At 44.3% G+C, this 15498-nt stretch overlaps 2 protein-coding genes across 3 annotated transcripts; one reads left to right on the top strand and one right to left on the bottom strand.

Moving 5' to 3' along the window:
- Window positions 1-759: 759 nt before the first annotated feature.
- Window positions 760-2296, top strand: LOC135368859 (histone deacetylase 8-like). The gene has a single exon (XM_064602399.1). The coding sequence runs from the start codon at window positions 863-865 to the stop codon at window positions 2201-2203; it is 1341 nt and encodes a 446-aa protein (XP_064458469.1). The 5' UTR covers window positions 760-862; the 3' UTR covers window positions 2204-2296.
- A 560-nt stretch (window positions 2297-2856) lies between these two features.
- LOC135368857 (sterol O-acyltransferase 1-like) lies at window positions 2857-14926 on the bottom strand. Of its 2 annotated transcripts, none has more exons than XM_064602397.1 (14): window positions 14749-14926; window positions 11065-11167; window positions 10855-10982; window positions 10705-10761; window positions 7468-7575; window positions 6865-7013; window positions 4964-5091; window positions 4833-4905; window positions 4649-4751; window positions 4103-4376; window positions 3909-4007; window positions 3653-3785; window positions 3368-3510; window positions 2857-3205 (listed from the first exon to the last, which is right to left on the bottom strand). In XM_064602397.1, exons 2-14 carry the CDS (start codon window positions 11116-11118, stop codon window positions 3092-3094), a joined length of 1563 nt encoding a protein of 520 aa, XP_064458467.1. In that variant the 5' UTR covers window positions 11119-11167; window positions 14749-14926; the 3' UTR covers window positions 2857-3091. The 2 variants fall into 2 exon arrangements, with proteins under 2 accessions (XP_064458467.1, XP_064458466.1); XM_064602396.1 differs by having other exon boundaries at window positions 11065-11133; window positions 14749-14924.
- Window positions 14927-15498: the final 572 nt, after the last annotated feature.

The raw sequence follows: 15498 nt of genomic DNA, 5'->3' as shown, positions 1-15498 counted from the left end.
TCACCAGCCCACCACCACCACCACCAAACTTTTCTTTCTCTCATGCGCAGAGACGTCGTAACGTTGCCTTTATGGGAACTTGGCATGGACCTTTGAGGATAATTTGCCGGATGAGCTGTTGAAACAGGAGAGTAGAGTCCGGAGGCGAGTAGAACAGTTGAGGCCCCTTTGTGGGCACATGAAAAAAGGGAAGTAATTAAACGGCAAATATGCTAGGGTACTGGGTAGGGTACATTGCAGCTGAACATTGCTCCCTCTGTCTCACGTTTTCGACCCTGTAATTAAACTACGATTTTGGACACTATCCAGTAATATTGAGCAAGAGTCTTTGGTACTATTGAGTACACCTAGGCCTACTCAATAGCAATGACTGTTGACGGACACATTTTTACTTCAACATACATCTTATCCCTGGGAGTAAAAAGCGTAAATAACGTTGGGTAATCATCACTACGCTACACAAACTGAAGTTTTGCTTCCTGCATTGCATGTGAACGTGAAGGAAGGTGTTAGAACGGCGCCGTGATCCGCCCGTTGTTGGGACCAGACAGTCTGAAATGTGCACACGGTAATATTATGTACATCAGATTTTGCGTTTGCGAATGACATTAAGAAAATGGCAAATACTTTTTCAAAGAATGGCCCGTGTTTATATCTTCAACCAATTCAACTTCGCGCGCATGGAAGTTGAAACCGAAACCGAAAGCTTACAGCACACTTTTCGAAGTTGCCGTGTTCTCCGCGCTTGTGATCCACAGCTCCATCGACATCAAGTCCAATATGTTTTCGCGCTATGTTTCATTGCAAGTGCTTCATTTGATGCATAGTGTGTACTATTTCAGCCTTTTACAAGCTCGTTAAAATGTATTCTGAACTATACAAACATTACTTCGAAGATGAAGACAACGACGCTGGTGAAGCAAGTGGCATTAACGAGGAGGACAGTAGTGTTTTTGATGTGTGTCAGCAACAGGTCTCTGGCAGCCTGCCGCTTGCAGTTGTGTACGTTCACAGTGCTAACCACGTTTTTGAATGCAGCCGCCTTCCTCGTGTACGCGGCCGGTCGTTATTAGTACACGGGTTGATAAGAGCATATGGTCTGCTGCCACAACTTCGAATAGTTCATCCACGACCAGCGTCTGATACAGAACTGAAAAGTTTCCATTCTGAAGACTACATCAACTTCCTACAGTCGTGTGAGTCGTCTAAAGATCTTGAGTTAGAAGAAGAAAAGGCAAAGGAATACAATCTTGTGGATGACTGTCCTCTCGTTAAAAGTTTGTACACAATCATCCGATATATCGCTGGCGGGACGCTGACAGCTGCCCGCGCGCTTATCACCGGTACTTCTGCAATCGCCATACACTGGGAAGGCGGATGGCACCATGGTCAACGATCAGAAGCTGCCGGCTTTTGCTATGTCAACGACGTCGTATTAGGAATTCAAGAACTTTGCCAGCACTTTGGGCGCGTACTGTACGTCGACCTCGACGTTCACCACGGCGACGGAGTGCAGGAAGCGTTCTGTGCTACTGACAGAGTTCTCACTCTCTCGTTCCATAACCACGAGACAGGATTCTATCCAGGTACGGGATCGCTTGAAGAACTGGGATACGGTCGTGGTAAAGGTTACTGCTTGAACGTGCCGCTTCAGAGTGGAATCGGGAACGATGCTTTCGTTTCTGTAGCGAAAAAGGTGTTAGACGCCGTGCTTTCGCACTACCAGCCGGATGTGATTGTGTGTCAGTGCGGGGTTGACGGGCTCTCTGGCGACCCCCTTGGGGCTTTCAATTTGACGCAAAGTGCATTCGTCGAATGTTTGCAGCTTCTGATGTCTAAATGCATTCCCCTGTTGGTGCTTGGTGGTGGCGGTTACGTTCCAGAAAATGCTGCTCGATGCTGGACCCAACTGACCGCAACACTGGTCGGCAAGACCTTGGAGGATGACGTTCCGGAACATAAATTTTTGCTGAAGTACGGTCCAAGCTATGAGCTGAAGATCAGCCCTGGTTTGCGACAGGATTGTAATGCTACAGAGTACTTGGAAAGGGTAACAAAGACTGTGCTCGACAGGCTAGACATGATCAGTTCACCAGAACAGAGGACACAAAACTGTGCCTTGGAATCTCCCAGTGACGTGTGGACTGGATTACGATCCAAAACGGCACCAGACCTGAAAGATGGACTGCCACATTGTCCTTAAGAATATTTTTGCTTCTCTTACTGACATCATCTTGTAATTTTACTTGCATTGGGAGCAGTCTAGAATAGTAAAATCAGACAACTTCATGCTAGAGTGAGTGATACACAGGACATGATATAGGCAGCAGCTATGTTAGCAGTGCCTGAACAAGTGATGTGAGCTTTACAAGGTTGGAATGAAAAGCAGTTGCACACTCAAGGGAGCATGTTCATTATTAGTTACTCCCTTTATGCGTTTAACATGCTGGTTATACAGATTCACTCAATAAGCATAAAACTTGAATGGCTGGGTAATGGAGCACTGTATTGTATCAGCTGCACTCTGGTGCAGGATACAACACAGTACAATACAATTGGTTCTGTAAACGTTGCTTTTTCTGTTTTGTAGTGAGGTTCACTGAAGAGATGCCATAGAAATGTGACAAAATATTGCAGCTGTTGTGGATGACAACACATCCAGTTATTTGATTACCAATAATTGCAGAGGCAGGGCAGAGGCATATCAACGAACTGGACTGCACAAGACCCTACACTGACTGTTTGCACTTTTTCTTTGCAATTTTAAGAACCACTTCGCAGTCATTCATCAGGCTCGTACCGTCTAATACAAAATTGTCTTGGGGCATCCACCTTGTTGTAATGAGCATCGACATATGAGCAAAGCAGTTCAGCGGTTTTATTTGTAGAATCAAAGACTTTGAAAAATAATACGACATGCATGTCAGATAGTCCTGGACGGTACACATGCATGTAAACTCCCGTCAGCAAGTAGTCCGGGCTCGTCTGAGCCTCACTGCACTCGTCCTACAGCAGGGCGCGTGTTGCTTGGAATGCTTGTAGACGTGAAAGTGTGAGATCATTATTCATGAAAGTCCAGTATATATATTGTTCATGGGACAGGAATTTTGGTTCGATAATGGGGTAATGAGAACCATATGGAATGGGAGAAAGTGTGGCATGACCAGGAGAAAGATCTCGGGAGGAAGAAGTCTGCAATGTTTCCCTGTAAAATAAAATAGACGTCTTCATTTGTTGCTCGTTCATGTAAAATTTGAGCTCAGAAATAATTATCAGTTTCGGCTAGCACTCTGTGGTGTGAAACATCTGAAGTGCGATATTCTCACTTCAAAATGTCCCTGTGCGAGCAATCATTCCAGTGTCTTACCCTGGTTTGTGGACAGTTGAGCCTGGCGTAAAACTCTACAGTGTAGAAGACAAGTATGATGCCCCAGCCCGCAATCAGCGTAATCCACAGAAATACGTTCCAGACATGACCTGTCTTTTTCTTTGTCACAAAGACAAAGCCCACTAGAGGAGTAAAAAGTCTTTGTAAGTGACAAATGAGATAACTGCTGCAAGTCGTCTTCCATTACACTCCCTTTGCGTAGGGCATCCACACTGGTAAAGTGTAGTGAAAGTTAATTAATTACGAAGTTTACCCTAGACGTACCTCCAAGTGTTCCAAACACAACCAAGATCACGGGGAAGAAAAACCCGTAAGCCACGGCTAATATGTACTCGTGTACAATAGCAGATAACATGAACACCACTAACATGGCTGCTCTTTTGCTGCGATTGAAAATCTGAAAGTATACAGCCCAGCTCGTTATGAAAACCACAAACTGATATACAGTCATTAAACACACATATACTTGGCGTCTACGCCTTCACAGAATGTGCGGATGCGCCGAAGATTGTAGTCCTACCTTGTAAGCATCAGTGTAGACGTAAGTGAAAAGCCAATCGTGAACTACCAGGTTCCAGGATCTGTAGTAGTCGGCATAAGTTGTAGAATTCCACCAGTCCTGTGTCAGGTAAATTATTTTAAAATTTGGGGTTTTTTAATGTAGAAAACAGTATCCTGTTCTCACAGATAGTGAGAAACATCTATGTAACTTACCAGATAAAATAGGCGATCACCAAAGCGTAGCAGCTCCGCAAACAGGTTGAGCCAACAGTGCAAGAAACCGTAGAACATGAGGAACAGACTGATGCTTCCGAGGATCAGAATCGAACATCCCGTCAGCGTGAAGCCGAGCAGCTGGAAATCGTCCTTGCCAGCGTCGCGGAACAGGTCTTTGATGAAGTGGTTCAGTACTACAGAGTACAGCAAAATGCACCCGAGAAAGTTGGAGAGATACCAAAGTACTGTGCCCCATCTCACATTTGGAGTCCTGAAAAATGTAGGCAGTTGGGTTATTGACACAAATAATAATAATGGCTCAAAAATTCTCGATTGAGAATTATTCCTTTGGATTTTTGATACAGAATATGTTTATTATTATAGAATATACTTGGCCTTGCTGTGTGCACCTTCGTGTTAGAAAAGAGAGTTAGCAGAGTATGGTAACAATACAAACTATTTCCTGCATACTTCTGTCATAGTAGCATACCTTATTAGCATATTGGTATTATTAGCTTATGCCATATTAGCATATTAGCTTACCTGGGATAGCTCTCCCGGAAAACAAGAGTAGGCGCAAAAAGAAAATACAGCAGCGAATTCATTTCAGGCAGCTTCAGTTCTATATTATTTGTACCATTTGTTTCTGAAAGACAAGTTACACTTCACTTATTCCTGCATCAAGGGGAGCCAGCAATGGTACAAAATGCATTCTTGGACAAGTCACCTTTCATAAGAACATGTTTGTTCACCTTTACAAGCTCCCTGGTGTAGGCATATAGTTTCATGATGAGCCTAACCTGTGTGCACATGAATTAATGCAGGAAATTTTTTGCATTAATGTTTCTCTATACATACTTGTTCAAAGGCTAAGATTGCTGCCGAGAGAGGAGGAAAGCCATGCTTGAGACTGTAGTAAGCAGGAAATGCGAGGAGCACCGCAATGTAGATAACTAGTAAGCTCAAGAAGATGCCGTCCAGAAGACCTGTATGACAAAAGAGAGGGTTTGTATAAACTTTCCATCTCGCATTGTGCGTATGGTGCTTTGACACCGTGGTCGCAGTATGACCAAGTGATATCAGGCCGCTCAGAAGTGAAAAAAAAAACACACTTGAGCCTTCTTATAAAAGGTTTACTGCAGCCGACTCCGCCGGCAGGGTCCGTGCCGTTCGTTCCGCGATCAACGCGCACTGCAACGCGTAGGAGGTTCGCGTATGTACTGCTTGCGACACGCTTATCTGAAATCGGCACCCTGCGGTTTATCCCATCCCTAGTCTCCAGTCCGTTGCAAGATTCATAAACACGTGCAACATATGGTATTTATTTAATGGAACAACATTTCTGAGGGCAACCAAGGAAATGTGGGGCTGCAGAACTACTCACAGGCGATTCCAAGCGTGTCGCAAGCACTACTTCGCCAGTCTAATTTTTGCCTTACTGCACGACCTACTTAACTGTCTGTCTATCTACATACCTGGATGTCGTCTATCTCACTTATCCTTTCGACGTGCACCTCGATATTTGTAACTCGTAGATGTCCGCTTGCGGTTCTGAGAGTCGCATTTTTAACAGTTGTCCATTGCACTACACTGCCTTGCGTTACGATGAAACACCAAATAGACCTCTCCCTGTTTGTAAACAAATGCCGTCATAGTGTTCGACAGCGCCACCAATTTGGTAGAGTTGAACTACGCTCGAAGCTAGGGGGGGCGAGCAAGGTCGCGCACGAAAGCCACGGTCTTGAGGGGATTACAATGGTCCCTGAAAGGGACGCCACCTTCGGTCCTACTTTTCTTTCAATAAGAGGCAGGGAACAAGTGCTCATTCGTGGAACCCAGCCCTCCCCTTCCGATTTGTTTCGGTTTCAGTCTGTCTACCAACGCCATGAATACTTTTCTCGGGTAGAGGTCTATTGCTCCTTGGCCAGTCGAGAGGTCGTCTATGGTCAAAAACCATAGCGGTCCATGTCGTCCTGACCTCAGTTTCTGAGAATGTATACACTGTTAGAAATGAAATTCACCGCATAGCACGCTCCTAGCCAAACATCTCGAATGATATCGGTATCTGCCCTTTCATTTGTTATCATTTGTTGAAAACGCCTGGAGATCTACGCCTTTTTTATGACAATTATGAATAGCATAAGTGTCACAAAAAAAAGGGCATACGGCGCCCGTTTTCAACAGATCAGGGCAGATAACGTTATCATTCATGACGATGGTTGGCTAGGAGCGTGCTATGCGGTGAAGTTCATTTTTAAGAGCGTACCGCAAAGCGCACACACGTTGACAGGCATTTTTAGGAACGGCCAAGACATGCAAATTTAGAAATGATCAAAGGGGTTGTAGGTTATCCCAGGGTATCTCAGATAAACGTAAAAGACAGTTCTTTGCATCAATGTGAACTTTCACCGAAAATTTCACAGCGAAGAGGGTAATGCGAGCGGAAAAAATGGGTACCGCGAATACCGAAACTGATGCGGCTCTGACATCGCGCACAGCCCTCGCCGCCGCCAGTCAGGCAGCGCGCGAGAAATCACGTGCTTACGGCTGCCAATAGGAATGGACGCAACTCGGAGCTCTGTGACGTCTGCGCTTTGCGCGACAGCGTGTTCGAGGGTTTGTATCTCGCTAAGTACGACACGTAGAAGAATAATTCTTTTTTCCTCAGTATTCTGGCGTACAGTACAATGCGTCCATCATGTACTGAACCACATCTATGAACGTGTCACAACCCGTTTAAAGCCTGTTTGGAACCTCACCACTTTTCACAGTAGTTCTGCACTGTGCCCAAAGATGCAGGGAGGGACGAAGCAGGAACAGAATACTGAAGTTGATCGCGAGCAGAAAGCCGATGACTGTCGAAAATCCAGCGGAGTTCAGGATGATGGTGGAGAGATCCTCGTGCACACTGCGCCATAAACGAGTACGATTGGTGCTTCATTCACCCTTTCACTGTTACACCCTTTCACAATCACCACAAACAGAACGCACAACCGGACGTTGTCTAGGGTTCCCAGCGGCTGCATGTGGCGCCACGCCCCGTCATTCATTTGAGTTAAACCCTTTCACTACCTATATTTGAAAACAGTGAAAGGGTTTAACTTAGTTAGTTAGTTAGTTCCAGTACCTAAACCCTTTTAAGACAGGGTGGCGCCACATGTAGCCGCTGACGCTGGGAACTCTAGACAACGTCCGGTTGTGCGTTCTGTTTGTGAACAGTGAAAGGGTGAATACCTGACAAAACGCTAGCTCGGCACTTCTGTCTTTCAGATCCTTTGAGCAGCCACGCCGTAACGGAATATGGAGTATACTTCGACACGTAAACATGTAGCGTACAGAGATGCGCTGTGGAATCGACTTACCGTTGGGGATCGTAGATGTAAGAAATGACTAAAATGACGCAGACGAGGAAGAGGAACGCCGCACACATGTTGAACACTGTGCGGAGATGTTGATTGGCCATCATATCTCTGAAAACCATTTGAACGCATTTACTCTCAATGTAGAAGGATTCTATAATTATAAGATTAGCAGAACTCTGCTTTCTCCTTCTTTTTTATTATTTACCCGCTAGTACAATCAAGGTGACGGGGGTTATGTGAACCGACGCAATGGCCAGCCCTAGCTTGGCTAACATCTCTATAAACCCATAATGAAGAAGAAGACGTGCTGCACCCATATATCAGCATTGACTACAACAAATAATTTTTCTGTAAATTCCGACAAGTTTTGTAATGGGTTTTGTGAATTTATCCAGACCCCCAACACCATCCTATCTTTTTTCCTTCTTTACGACATATACCTAGAATGATGATACCCCCCACCCCCGCAATTTTTTTTTTTTGCGACCCCCCCCCCCCCCCCGTGTGTGCAATTGTGGATAAACTACTGGTTTCGTGCAACCGATGTAATTATGAGAATCAGTAAAGCGTAATGGTAATCATGTTTCTTTGTAGCACGCAGCCTCATGTTGCTGAACGAGAGCTTATATATATATATCTCCTTCTGTCGTGTCAATACCGTAGAGATAAGAGAACAATAGCATTAGGTTGACAATGTTGTACAACCGCTTCAGAAAATGACGACGATAGCAATATCTGATACGTCCGAAACATGTACGGAACAATATAACCTTGCAATTGATCCACGAATGAATCCAGGGGCATTCAATGGGCGATTTGATAATACGCAGTTTTAGCAAACCGTCGGTAAAGTTATCGTGCCTATCAGAACCAATCGCAGTCGCGTGTGACTCAGAATCTTATCCACTGATTGGCTCCGATTGATACGGTTCGACGCAAGCAACGTTATCAATTGTTTGCTAGAATTCGCTATATTACGTTACTCAAAATCGAAGCGCGTGCGTTATCGTGCTTTCTGTCAAATCTGCTGTGACAAGGGCTCTGCTCTATCATTTGACGCTACCGTTCGATGTCACCTGATATTTCTGGACGGAGACAGCGACAAGGTGACAAATAGGAGAGCACGTGCTCCGATGAACGCTCTCGCGCATGAACACCATGTGCGTATCAGATGCAGTGATGGGAAGTACCAAGTGGTACTTGTACTTTACTTCGAGTACCTTTCAATTTGCGTAGTTTGTGCTGTACTTTAAGTGCTTTTCTTTGGTTCTTTCCTTTCAAGTACCCGATAGAAAATTTCAGAAAATTTCTTGCGCGCGCGTTGCATCCTGGGAGTTTACTGGAATGAACCATCCTTCACGTTTCGATTACAATCCCGCCGACAGAGAAGGAACCGAAACAGCTTGGAGACCTCTTCCTTTGCAACCAGCAAGTTCCCATAGTTTAATGGGACTACAACACAAACACTATTAGCAACACAAACGCAACTATCCATGTTTTCTTGCTAGCGAAAAGCTTTCTAAGGATAACAGTCGAAACATAATTACTTCACGTTTTATTACTATCAAATGTTGAAACGTCCAGCGATATGCGATGTAAATTTGTAATGCACCTGATGAACACTTTGAAGTACTTTGCAAATGACTTCGCACTTTACTTTAAGCACATTTGTAGTATCAGAGGCGGAGCGTTTTCAATCTGCCAGAGGGGGCAGGGGCACAACGTCACCCCCTCTTTCATACACAGAGGTCGGGAGGGGGGGTCGGGAATTCCGTGTTGTGACGTTGTGAGAGAAGTTCTTACAGGTTTTTCATGATCACGCGCATGAAACACGCGGTTTTTAGGATACCCCCCTACAGGGACACCCCCCTATAGGGAAGCCTCCCCCTCACTCGCAGACAGCGCCTATGTGTGGTATGTTACTTTGTACTGTACTTAAAATTCAACAGCTGCTAGGTACTTTACTTCAAGTACAATTTTGAGGTACTTTTTCCATCGCTGATCAGATGCATGCATCATGCGCACATATATGAGATATGAACGGCGCGAATTAGAATCGCCCAATATTCAGTTGATCGCCTTACAGAGAGGGCTCAGCGTACAATTTTCGCGGAGTCTACCTGCAACACAGTGTAGTATCACCCACGCGCAATAGTAAAGCGACACCGCACCTATGTTACGCCTACAGCTTTAAACAGAAATATTAGGGATTCAGCGTTTGTAGCTGATTTCATTCCCCACATCACCATCAGCAATGGGTTAGAGTATCGTCTCTGGTGATGAAACTCTGTTGTAGCTGACACAGCTGTCAAAGGTTCGCTTTTACCGAGACCCTATCCTTATCTAACCTATACAGATAGCCTAAATGACATATCTATATTGCTTGACTGTACCACGGCAGATAAAACACGCCGTATAGTATGTTCGACCATCCAAAATCGAAACGGAAAACTTCCTTTTGCTTGTTGGCATTTATCTATAACCTTATAGTCTTTCAGAAACTATAAGGAACGGAGAAGCCGAAAACAGTTTCATTGAGTGACGAGCTTTCGTGAACCGGGGAGGGGGGGGGGGATATATTTATTAGACGAAAAGGAAAAAAACTAAAAAACCGGGGAAAGGTCAGCCAAACGGGACGTCGGCTTGCTATTCCAGAAATAAGAAATAATAATAAATAAATAAAAGGAAAAGATAAGGATTAAAGAAAGAAAGAATAGGAAGGAATAAGAAAGAAATAAAGAAAGAAAATTAAGAAATAAAATTAAGAAATAAAGAAAGAAAATTAAGAAATAAAGAAAAAGAATTTGGACCGGACCGGATGAAGTGCAGACCCTCCAAGAAGGCTCGTCACTGATTAAAATTGTTTTTAAGACGCTTCATTCTTGGTAGCCTTTGTCATTTCAATGCCTCCTTCAGTTGGAGTGGAGCTGCTCTCTTCTGATTTCCTACAAGGAACACTTCAAACCTCGCTGCGTGATACTGCCGTACTTCAACGCCGAGATAACTGGCATCAAATCTGTTGGACCCCTGGAATGCTTTGCAAAGCAACTGATAACTGGCTGACAATACCTCTAACAGCGGTATGTAACGTACGTGTTCTTCATTGATTGTCAAAACAGGTTCATTTCCACGAGTCCAATTGATGTTTCAATGTTGCATCACGCAACATTTATGTGCTTAAAATCTAACCACATACATATAACTGAAAATGAAATTTATCAGTTCGAGATGACTCACACAATTCTGGAGTTCCGCAACTGGAACATCTTCTCTGGAAGCTCACTTCCGCCATCGCTGGAAGACAAGGCAGGAAAGACATGAGCCTCGCGTTTGAGCTTTGGCAAATTCTTTTTACACCGCGCAAACGTAGTATACTATAAGCCTTGCCTTTTTTTTCTCAGGTGAATTTCTTTGTATACCGGTTGATTTTCAGTCGTATTATGGCACTCGGTGGACAGCTTGTCGAGCGCAGCAGACAAATTATCCAGCTCTTCATTGACTCCTTTCCGCAGTCGCTGGTTTTATAAAATGCGTGAATTTTGTACTGTATAGGCACACTCTTGCAAGCAAGACGTTGACAGGAATGGGTGTGCTTACGTCTATGCTGGTCTTCAGGCGGACAACCTGTTCGCTGAAGCCTGGAGGTTCCATGTTGATGAGACCGCTCTACAGAAGAAGAAAGTGGTATCGTTGGACCGCTCTGCATGGATGCAATATACGAGGAAGAAAATAAAAAAAAAAACTAAAACCGCCACCACATACATAAAAACATGGTTACACGCGGTATCTTCTATACATCGTACGACTAAAAACTGCGCGAAAGATATGAATGCTAGTCACACGTGGCCTTTGCTTTCGATCGTAACTGTGTGCAGTGCAACCGTCACCATCAGTTACTCAGAAAAAAAAAAGCTCCTGTATTCTACCATAAAAAAAAAAAAAGCATTGCATCATCGACCATAGCGCGTAATGTAAACAAGAAGAAACAAAAAGGTTTTGCCACATTGTTCTGCAATCAAAAATTACACGTTACATGAATCAAGGTCGCAATTCCCGTCCTTCGATGCGCTTGCATTCGGAATTTTACAAAGCTGCCAGCAGCCACTTGTTGCGCCACTTGTTGCGTCACTTTTGTGACACACGCTTCCGTTTGCATATTTTCCACCCGAGTCTCCTCAGTAGCGTTTGACACGCACGTTTGTCGTATAATTTCCGTGCGCTTGAGCTGGTGGTAGTAACAGGAACACAAAACAACCCTATTCAGTGGCGTAGCGGGAAAGACAGGGGCAGATTCGGGGGTTCGAACCTTTCGAAATTGTACTTCTGGTAGTGCATTTGGGAGAGGGAAATGAGGATGAAATCCTCCTCCACCAAGTAAAGCCGCCCGTAGGACACCCCCTTCTGAAATATTTTTCTGGCTATACGCCACTGACCCTGTTGCATGTAATGTGAGGTATGTATACGTTACACCAAGCTTCAGCGATTGTTACTGACGCAGTTGTCAAAAGACTGTGCAGGGCACAGATGGTTCAACGAAGACTTAATCTTAATCTTTCTGCGTGTATTTCAGACACACTTTTCTGATGCTTAATGAAATTTGCGTTCGAGGTAATTTTATGTTTGATTTGATTTGACTTTACTGGCGCAATGATATCAAAGATCATGCTGCGCCGTATAATTTTGTTGAGTTACTCTACATTAGGTCCAGTTCAGTCAGGTATTTGCATTATCAGAGACTATGAATTTCCTATGCCCATTGTCAGATCTGAGACAGTGTATGTTCTCATCATGCTGCAGAGCCCACATCATTGTGACACTGGGTAAGGACAACCCAGCTCGCTACCGGCCGAATGGTGCCAAACGTGTGGGCAGGTCGCAGCAAAGTTAGTATGGGGTGATGTGTAATATACATAGAAGATGATCTGTGGTTTAATAAAGTATATGGTTGTGGTAATTTTATGTTGTGAGCGATCTACAAATTGAACGAAACACGAAATGACCCTGTTGAAAAAACTCATAACTTTCTATGTGTAAAGAAATGAGCAATATGTGAAAGGCAATGAGCAATATGAGAAAGGCAATGAGCAATATGAGAAAGGAAATGAGCAATATGAGAAAGGAAATGAGCAATATGAGAAAGGCAATGAGCAATATGAGAAAGGCAATGAGCAGTATGAGAAAGGCAATGAGCAGTATGAGAAAGGCAATGAGCAGTATGAGAAAGGCAATGAGCAGTATGAGAAAGGCAATGAGCAGTATGAGAAAGGCAATGAGCAGTATGAGAAAGGCAATGAGCAGTATGAGAAAGGCAATGAGCAGTATGAGAAAGGCAATGAGCAATATGAGAAAGGCAATGAGCAGTATGAGAAAGGCAATGAGCAGTATGAGAAAGGCAATGAGCAGTATGAGAAAGGCAATGAGCAGTATGAGAAAGGCAATGAGCAGTATGAGCAGCGCTATGGGCAGTATGAGCAATGTTATGAACCGCACGGCAAGGCCGACGACGCGCTATGTGCGCAGATATAAGCAATACGAGAAAAGCAATGAGCAGTATGAGCAACGTTATGCGCAGTATGAGCTGCATTTCGAGCAGTATGAGGAAGATATGAGCAGTATGAGGAAGGCTGACCGTTTAGTTAACCAGTTATTCACCTAGAAGTGTTGGCGCCACAGCGTCTGGTGATGGCCTTTCAAGAGACGCTCGTCACAGTCCGATTCTGTTCAAATTTTAGGTGCATATTTCCCGTCCCGATCGTGTCCTACAACATTCTCTTTGGCTCCTGGATTCGCTTCCAAGCCGTTGCGAGTGCCATCTCAGTGCTTGGACGCTTACTTGCCTATTCTACCCTGCTTCTCGTAGCCGTCTGGACGTATTTCGCTCCGCTCTGCGTGGGACTCATATTTTCGTCGCCGTCTCCCTGCTGTGACAGTGTCTTTGTGCCGTTTCAGTGATCACTGAAGGTGGTTTGTGTGTGTACCTTAGAATCAACCTATACAGAAGCCGTGGCAGGTGTGTGCGCATTACAGGTACGTTTGCAGTCCCGTTTTTCCGTTATCGCTCTTTATGTCTGTCGGGTTAGCTCTCTGCAACTACCATATTCGTGCTTTTTTTTTACTTTTTGTGGAAATCGTTCGCTGATAGCCTTTGCATGTGTGTATAGAGTGTTTAAAATAAAGTCGTGCACCAGGGCATACCGAAATCGCACGTTAGCATGCAAAAAAAAAATGTATATTTGGATGCCCCAAAGTGAAGCAAGCCACGAACACTGTGTCAGTAACCCGTTGCTGCAGCGAACAAGTACATGCACTCAGTTTTGCAAGCGCAACGCAAACATACTCAGATGTTTCAGAACCGCGTTCATTGGACATCACCAGCATTAGAGGAAGGTTACGTTCAATTTCAATCGGCAAAATGGCATCGTGCGTTATTCTGACTGACTAAATACAACTTCATGCTTTGAAGGTGTGATCTACGCGTTGGGATGAGAAATAGGCCCCAGTCATGTCCACTTGAGCATGAACCTATACGGCTGTATAAGTTGTGGGAACTGGAATACTTGTAGGCGCAGAAATTTAGTGCAGTTCTAATTTTGTTCTTTCTTTTCAACAGATAACTTCGTCAAATATGCAGAAAAAGGTGAACTATCGACATCAAAGGTGCCTGTACAGAAACGCAAAAAGCTAATCAAAAAGTATTTGGCAAGCTTTCTGAGAGACCTACCTCGCGCCAGTACCTGAATAAACCGGTATTCTGTAATCACGTGTTGTTATTTTAGCTTAATCACGCCATGTTGCACGTTTGCTCAGACGGTTCAAGTGCATTCATGTACATGAATACGCTGTATGAGAGTGCTCATATAGCTCATACGCTGTTTGAGAGAGTGCTCATATAGTTCATACATGCTCATATAACTCACACATGCTCATAGGAGCTCATATGATTGCCATACAATAAACACATGTACGAGCCTCATATGATTGCTCATACAGATGGCTGTATGTTTTTTTTTTCGACAGGGGAACTGAGAGTTTTTGTCGTTAACCTAACGTCATTAGGCAATAGAAATCACTGAAATCTACCACCCAAGACATATTTCACGAAAACTGAACAATTTCTCGCGGCGCTTTACAAATTTAAAAATGGACGGGGGAATTTCATATAGACGATGAATAAGTGTCGTGCACCCCGTATTACCGGAAGTATAAACTGTCCGGAAAGCATGGGTATATAGTATGTTTACACTCTTCGCCGGTGCAGTGCAATGAACGAAATCCGCTTACCTTTCGCCGCGCGAGATTAAGCGACGAGCACAGTGCAGAGCCGGACGACAGACTGTGAAGTAAAGAAAGGCGTGCACTTCGTAACGTCCGCCCCGCAGCACGGGTACAAGCGAACTCGGCAGATAAGGAGCTGCGACGCCCGATAGCATACAATACGTCATTCGTTGGGTCGGGTACGCCATGAGGTATGCTTCGAGGAAACACGGTACAGCCTGGTAGTAGAATGTGGTGAAAACTGTCATCGGAATAATTGCAGAGAGACAGGGCAATAACATATGAGTGTGCAAATTCATCGTTTCCGCTTGTTGTGACGGACTTTAGCATTTTTGCTCCTCTTTTGATACTGCACAGGTTCACTGACCGCGGCTTCGACGACAAAGTTCACGGGTGCGTTTATGTGATGCAGTATTTTTAATTGACAGTTACGTGTGTCTTATTTCTGTTTTCGTAAAGGTTCAGCACCAATGAAAAGTCCAGTGTCCTCACGGGAAACAGCGGGAATGGCCACTTGTTCAGATACGGCGCCCAGAAATAAAATTCGAAAGTGCAGGTTGGCATGGCAACGGGCAGCTTTTTTGGAAGCGGGGAGAAAAGAAAAAGGTGGCATTGTCCCGTTCGACATCTATAATGCAATCTATGTATGTACCACAATTAGTGGCAGGACCCCAAAGTACTCCAATCTATTAAAAAAAATAAATAAAAAAACCCGACGAAGAAGGAAAGAAAGGTAGTGGATCCACTGTCACAAAC

This window comes from Ornithodoros turicata, chromosome 9, assembly GCF_037126465.1.
Source record: "Ornithodoros turicata isolate Travis chromosome 9, ASM3712646v1, whole genome shotgun sequence".
Classification (NCBI taxonomy): domain Eukaryota; kingdom Metazoa; phylum Arthropoda; class Arachnida; order Ixodida; family Argasidae; genus Ornithodoros; species Ornithodoros turicata.
This window is presented reverse-complemented; position numbering and strand designations above follow the sequence as displayed.